The following is a 7,931-nucleotide window of genomic DNA, read 5'->3' on the forward strand; positions in this document are numbered from 1 at the left end:
TTTAAGGATCCTAGCCTAGTGTTTTAGTTTTAGATGAAACTGCCAGAACTTTCCCCAATAATATACAATATATACAAGAATACTGATTGCTTCACATCCTCACCAAAACTTGGTGTTGTCGGTCTTTTAAATTTTAACCATTCTAGCAAGTCTGTTTTCATTTTCATTTCCCTGACAATTACACTGAGCACTTTTTTATATACTTGTCCATTTGCATACTTTACTTTGTTAAGTGTTTGTTCACTTTTTCTGCCCTTCAAAAATTTGTTTTAAAATTCTTTATTATTGAGTTGTAAGAGTTTAAAAACTATGCATCAAAGATCTCAGTCCTTGGTTAGATATAAATTTTGTACATATTTTCTCCCAGTCTGGAACTTGTATGTGGCTTGGCTATTTACTTTCTTCATGATGTCCTCTGATGAGCAGGAGTTTTAAATTTTGACAAAACCTAATGTATCAATATTAAATGTTTTTGTTCTCTAAAAAAGCTTTTCTTATTCCAAGATCAGAAAAATTTTCTTCTGTGTTTTGTTCTCCCATCTTCACAGTTTTAGTTTCATGCTTAGGTCTGTGATCCACATTGAATTAAGTTTTCAGATACGGTATGATAAGGGTGTAGGTTTGATGTGTTTCAACACATTGAAAAAAAAAAAAGGCTTTCCATTCCTTCATAGGACTGCATTGGTATCTTGGTCAAAAATCAGTTGGCCAAGAGATGGAGGTTAGTGGTTTCTAGGGCTTGGGAGTGGGAAGAAAGAGGATGGACGTGACTATAAAGGAGTTGAACAAGAGAGATATTTGTGATGATGAAACAGATCCGTATCTTGATTGCAGTGGATGTACAAAACTACACGTGTGATAAAATGGCACAGAACTATGCACACACATTATGCCACTGTCAATGATCTGTTTTTGATATTGCGCTGTAATTATAACCATTGGAGAAGCTGGGAGAAAGGTACATGGGACCCCTTCTGTACTTTCTTTGCAATTACCTGTGAATCTATCATTATTTCCAAATAAAAATTTAGAAAAATCAGTTGACATGTAAGTGTGGGTCTGTTTCTGATAGCAGTGTTGATCGGTACAGTGTCATCATGCTGTCATGGTTACCGTAACTTTATAGTACAGCCTTAAGGAAGTGGAGTGAATCCTCCAACCTTGTTTTTCTTTTTCAAGATGGTTCTGTATATCCTACTACGCTTGTCTATCCAGTTAAATTTTTGAAACAGCTCATCTTTTTCTACGTGATAGGATTATGACTGAGACTGCACCGACTCTATAGCTCATTTAGAGTTTATTGATACCATGACAATATTGAATCTTCTGATCCATAAACATTTATTTAAATATTCTTGAATTCTATCAGAAATGTGTTGCAATTTTCAGTGTGCAGCCCTTCTACATCTTTTGCTACATTTATTACTAACAATTTTGTTTAATGCTTTTGAAAATAAAATTGTTTTAATTCCATTTTTGAATTGTTTGCTACTAGTATATAAAAATGCAATTGATCATTATATACTGACATTGTTTGCTGCAACCTTACTAAATTATTAGTTCTACTGGTTGTTTTATAAATTTCTTAGAATTTTCTGTATTAGTAATCGTGTCATCTGTCAATAGAGACAGTTTCACATCTTTCTTTCCCATTTTTTCTTTTCTTCCTTTTTTTCTTCCTTGTTGAACTGCCTAGGAGCTCGGTTCAATGTTGCAAAGACATAAAGAGAATAAATATTTTTGCCTTGTTTCCATTTCTCAGGAAAACATTTTATGTTTTACCATCAAGGATGTTAGCTGCTGGTTTTTCCAAGATGCTCTTTATTGCATTGATAAAGTTTTATTCTAATCTTAGTTTGCTGGGAGTTTTAAATCAACAGTGGGTGTTGGATTTGGATAAATGTCTTCTCTATTGACATAAATGATGATATGGGATTTCTTTTTATTGTGTTAATATGGTGAATTATATTTATTGAGTGTTGACTGTTAAATCAACCTTGAATTTGTAAGATAAATATCCTTTGTTCATGATATATTATCCTTTGAATTTGTAAGATAAATATCCTTTGTTCATGATATATTATCCTTTTTCTGTATTGCTGGATTTTCTTTTTCTTTTTTTTGAGACAGAGTCTCTCTCTGTCTCCCAGGCTGGAGTGCAGTGGTGTGATCTCGGCTCACTGCAACCTTCTCCTTCTGGTTTCAAATGATTCTTATGTCTCAGTCTCCCAAGTAGCTGGGACCATAGGTGTACACCACCACGCTCAGGTAATTTTTTTGTATTTTCAGTAGACATGGGGTTTCACCATGTTGGCCAGGCTGGTCTCGAATTCCTGATCTCAAATGATCTGCCTACCTCAGCCTCCCAAGTGCTTATAGTCATGAGCCACCATGTTGAGCCTGGATTTTTATTTTCTATTAGTTGTTAAGAATTTTAAAAATCTAAATTCAACAGGGATATTGGTCTTCAATTTTCTTTTTTTAATAATGTTTTTGTAAGGTTTTGGCATTGGGGTTGTATTTGCCTTATTAAATGTCTTGAGAAGAATTTCTTCTTCCTCTTTCTGAAAGAGTTTGGGCAAGATTGTGCTATTTTTCCTTAAATATTTGATAAAAGTCACTAGTGAGGCCATCTAAGCTTGTGTTTTCTTTGTGGGAAGGGTTTTAATAATTACTTCTTTTTTTTAAGACATAGGGGCATTCTATATATCTGGCATCAGTATTGGTGAGGCACATTATTTTCAAGGAATTTGTTAAGTTCACCCAGATACCTGTCAAATTTATTAGCATAAAGTTCTCCATAATATTCCCTTATCATTCTTGAGTGTCTGTAGGATCTGTAGTGTGTCTTCTCTTTCAATTTTGACATTGGTCATTTGTGTACTCTTATTTTTTTCTTAAGCAATTCAGCTAGGTGTCTGTCAAGTTTGTTGATCTTTTAAACAACCAACTTTTGGACTTCTCAATTTTTTCTATGGTTTGTCTGTTTTCTATTTCATTAATTTGTGCTCTCTAGTGTTTCCTTCCTTCTGCTTACTTTGCTGAGTTTTGTTATGTTTTTCTGAAGATTACTTTCATTTGTTTGTCTGTTTCACAGTCAGCAAACGTGGCTGGATTCAAACTCAAAACTCTGTTTCTCTTAAGTGGGCAGTAACAGAATTCTTAGTTCATTTGTTTAGCCTTCACTGGCTGCTTGGAGTATGCCTACTCTATGCATCGTTCAGGGATTAGCCAGGATCTTCAAGAGACTTTATACACAGAATTCAGCATCCCCTCCTATGGCTCTCTCCTTTCTAGGATTTGCACTTTCATTTTGAGCTGCTGTGGACACCCCAAACTCTGCTCATTCTTCAAGCCATTAAGGCTGAATGTTTTCTGAGTTTTAGTTGTCTTACTTGGCTTCAAGTTGGGTCTGCCCTCAGATGAAACCTGTAAGCAAAGGAAAACTCACCAGTGCTTTTTTCTTCTTCCCAGTTCAGGTTTCATTTCTCTCCAGTGTGGACCTGCTTCTGGCTGCTTCCAGTGCATTCAGGCAGTTGTTTCTCTGCAATTTGTTTATAGTTTATAGTTGTTATTTCCAGGAGGGTTGATCCAGTAGGAATTTATTCTCCATTATCAGAAGCTGTAAGCTCTAGATTTTTCACTTTTAATTTTACTCTTCTCCCTGATGGTTCTGTTTGTAAGTAGGGATTTGACTAAATTTCTAGTGCCAGGAGCAAAACTGAGGTACTTATATAACTCACAAACTACATTAGTTGGTTTCTGGATAACTGAGCTCACCATATGAATTGTCTTTCAAAAGCAGAACTCCTGCTTCATTGTACTGTAGCTGCCCATAACTAATTGGGACTAGACTAACTCTAAGCAAAATTGGGAAGTCCATTTAATTTGTCTTCTTGGAATTTATTCTTCAGCACCTCTTCCCAAAGTCACTAGGGTTCCTTCTGTCTGGATAGAAACTCCCCAACCCACCCCTCCCGCCAGGATCTCTAGATTTTCTCTCCATGGGCAACACTCCATATTCCTGATCCTTTCTCTTACAGCATCTGTCAAAACTCTCTCTTCCTACCCCTCACCCATGGGGCCAGGTGTCCCTTTGCTCAGATGAAGCTAGTAAAGGGACTGAAACCTAGTTATGTGGCAGTGACAATGGGCTAATGTGTTCTCTTTCGCAAGATAAATCTCCACAGTGACCACCCTGAAACCATAGAATGAATTACAGAATGTAGAGTAAGCCAGCCCCTTGATTTTCATTGTTGAGAAAATGGATTTCCAGATAGAATAAATGACTTGTCCAAGGTCATGTGCTAGTGGAATTGGGACTAAAATCCTCATTCCTGACCATGAGTTGGCTCAGGAATGGCTTCAAGCATCAAGTCCAGCGGCAGGGAGTGGAAGGCAACAGCATTGTGGTTTTCTGCATGGCTGGCTTCACTCCTAGACGCTGGCAGTCAGAGCTCAATTACCCAGTGGGTTTACAGCGTTCCTACTGTATGATGAGAATTTACAAAAAGAAGTAAGGATGTCTTCCTGATAGAGAGAACTGAGAGGGGATGTATCAAAGCTTGAGTGGGAACGTAGACACAATCTGTGCAGTTCCATTCAACAGAACCATGACCAGTGTATTAAAGTGCAGCCATTTCCAGCTTAAGAGAAGGATTTTCTAACAACTAGATCTGTCTACAAATAGAGGGACTAGTGGTCAAATTTCCTTGGAGCAGCAGATAGTGAATTTTGTACCACTGGAAGCTTTCAAATAAGGCTCAATTGGGATAAGTTGGAAAGGGTCCCTTTATTGTATGGGAGATTGAAATAGATTCCCTTCTAGTCCTTTATAATTGTTGGATTCTAAGTTTGGATGATGGGAGACCTTTTTGTGCACATCAACGTCACACAGCAGAGACATCTATCTACCCTCTAGAGAGAAAGGGGCCCTCTGGATGCTCTAATACATGCCCTCCATCTCCCAACCCACATACATGTGCTTTGGTGTTGATTGGGGTGGGGTGGTTTGGTGAGGGGAGGGTGGAGTAGTGTGGGGTGGGGTGTTGTGGTGTAATATGGTGTGATAGGTTGTGGTCTGGGGTAACATGATGTGGGATACCATTGTGTGGGGTGATGTGATGCACTGGGCTGTGTCATGGGCTTGTGCGGTGTGACATGTGAGGAATCACGGTCAGAGTCTTCTAGCAGCTGCACAGCCCCATTGGACAATGACCAAATTACACTGAAGTAATTTTGACGGTCAAGAGGAAGTGTTAGTGATTTCCTTAGCAGAACTGGCTGTATCTTTTACAAGAAAGCATGTCTTCCATGCCATCCTGAGGCTAGTCTGTGGAACAATTTGGCAGCTGTAGTATTTTATGTCATATAAAGTGTGCAAACATCAGGCCACACGCACTCCCCTCACCCGTCCACACTACCCACCCCGTCAACCACAGGGCAGAGTCAGGCATGAAACCGAAGACAAATCTTCTCTATTATATTGCAGTTTTTAAAAAAGTATTTTAAAGCTTTTGCTCTGAAAAAAATCACAACTCCCATGCCATTTCTGATAAAAGATAAGCATTTTTTTTTTTTTTTTTTTTTTGAGACGGAGTTTCACTCTTGTTACCCAGGCTGGAGTGCAATGGCGCGATCTTGGCTCACCGCAACCTCCGCTTCCTGGGTTCAGGCAATTCTCCTGCCTCAGCCTCCTGAGTAGCTGGGATTACAGGCACGCACCACCATGCCCAGCTAATTTTTTGTATTTTTAGTAGAGACGGGGTTTCACCTTGTTGACCAGGATGGTCTCGATCTCTTGACCTCGTGATCCACCCGCCTCGGCCTCCCAAAGTGCTGGGATTACAGGCTTGAGCCACCGCGCCCGGCAAGCATGGTTTTAAAACGTGGCCCCGGCATCTGGGTTTGTGGACTAGAAGGTTAACTAGCCTCAATCATTGTACCAATGTCCTCCTGGGAACTTCTGAGACAGCCTAAACTTTGCCAAGGACCAAAGGTTGTGGACCTCTAGTCATTTGTTTTATTTGAATACTTTTATAACATGAAACTTCTTAGACAACACATTTGGGAACGCTGGGTTTAGAACAAGTTAGACCCTAAGTTTTTAGTCCTAGTTTCCTTTTCGTTTGACAGAGCAGTTCTTCTTGACAAAATTTGTTTTCGATCCTTAATATGAACAGATTCACCAAAAAAACGGTATTTTGTTTTGGTTTGGTGGGCTTTAGCTAAATAGCTCGAAGTGTTTTGGTGGTAATTGTCCTAAGTGTTTTGAATTATTCCTTTTGAAAGAGAGCAGGTATTAGGGGGAAAAAATCAGTGTCTACCCTGAAAGCCTGTGGCACCAAATGACAGTGTGATTTACTGGAAGGTGGCCTGAAGGGGTGGGATGGGAAGGGACAGGAGAAGAAAAAAAAGAGAGAGAAGGAGATTGGGCAGGAAGGACAGAAGGCGGTGAGAGAGAGGTTGGGAGCAGATAGAGAGAGAGAGACTGATTTAACTTCTTAATGCTCTCTGTTAGTCTACCCACTGTGTTCCCATTGCTATCACCAAGTACAGGGTTAAGCTCAACTCAAAAAAAGCAGTTGCCTCCCTGGTTTTCCTCTGCCTCTAACTGTGCCTCCCTCGGGTCCATTTTTCACATGGCCTCTAGAATGATGATCTCCAATGCAAAGGGCTGGTGAGGTCTATTTCCTGCCTCAATTCCTCACCATTCACCACATCCCTGCTACTGCCACTTGGCTGAGAAGTGTCCAAGGACCAAAGTTGATGAGAATCCCTGCCAAGTGTCAAGGAGCCTGAGAGGTTGAAGGGTGAGTGTGACTTTTGATTGCCCTGGAGTCTGCGGCCTCCGCTCCCTGTGGGCATCTCGGCTTCTTAGAGGGCTGCCCTCCAAGGAGTGGACGCCTTGACTCTACACATCTTTCTCTGAAGGGACCTGGTGTCCTGTGAATAGCTGGACAGGCTGAGAACTTCGCCTCTAAGGAAGAAAGTTGGAGAGGAAATGCCACCTGCTTTTGTTTCTTCCTGGCTCATCTAAGGTCTTTAAGCAGACACATGTTCTACATCACTATTTCCAACTGAAGGTTTGCAGTCCATGTCATTTATAACTAAGAGGAAAGCATGGTTCCTGCTGCAAGGTGCTAGCTAGTGCTCTGCCAGGAATATTTAGAACAACGAATTATCATCTATCAATGGGCCATCGTGGTTTTCCTAACTGTGTTCACTACGTGAAAACATGTACTGTTTGGAACGTCCCACAGGAGAGTGGTCTTTTCCAAGGATGGCTCGTGCCCTCCCTGTACCCCTCCCACCCTCACATCACACAACACTTCTGCTCTGCTGTCTGCTTGATTTCGGTGAAGGTGGCCTGGGCTTTTTCTTTTATGGTATCCAAGTCCATGTTCTGGAGATTCTGTATCTGCCCAAGAATAGAATCTTTATCTTCTTCCTCTTCTTGATCTTCATCTACCATTTTCCGGAGATCTTCAGGTAAATCCACATCGTCTCCAGCCATCTGGATTTGGTTCTCATCCATTTCACTCTACGTGAAAAATAGAGATAGATAAATAACTCTAAACTCACCCTACTAACTCACTAACTAAATAAATTTTTAAAGCAGCGGGAAAAGGTCTGCAGAGAATGAACGAAGTGAGTGGCACGCTTGGCCTTGAAGCGCAGCCCGGTCCTGGCGGCAGTAGTGGAGACTCCTGTTGGGAGGTCGCTCCTTCAGCGCACCTTGGGTTGATCAGAACCTTCCAGCATGGTGGTTCTCCACGCGTGGTCCCTGGACAAGCAGCATTAGCGTCATCTAGAACCTGTTAGAACTACAAATTCTTGGCCCCATCCCAGACCTACTGAATCAGAAACTCTTGAGGTGGAGCCCAGCTATCTGGATTTTTTTTTTTTTTTTTTTTTTTTTTTTTTTTTTT

At 40.5% G+C, this 7,931-nt stretch overlaps 1 protein-coding gene across 1 annotated transcript in view; it reads right to left on the minus strand.

Annotated features, from left to right (window-relative positions):
- Nucleotides 1-5,981: 5,981 nt before the first annotated feature.
- The window catches only part of CPLX4 (complexin 4), a 26,327-nt gene continuing 24,377 nt past the window's right edge, over nucleotides 5,982-7,931 (minus strand). Inside the window, exon 3 of the mRNA XM_017528839.2 lies at nucleotides 5,982-7,543. Coding sequence (XP_017384328.1) covers nucleotides 7,316-7,543 — 228 coding nt within the window. The 3' untranslated portion in view covers nucleotides 5,982-7,315. The remainder of the gene's footprint in view (nucleotides 7,544-7,931) is intronic.

This window comes from Cebus imitator, unplaced genomic scaffold, assembly GCF_001604975.1.
Source record: "Cebus imitator isolate Cc_AM_T3 unplaced genomic scaffold, Cebus_imitator-1.0 Scaffold55, whole genome shotgun sequence".
NCBI classification, from domain to species: domain Eukaryota; kingdom Metazoa; phylum Chordata; class Mammalia; order Primates; family Cebidae; genus Cebus; species Cebus imitator.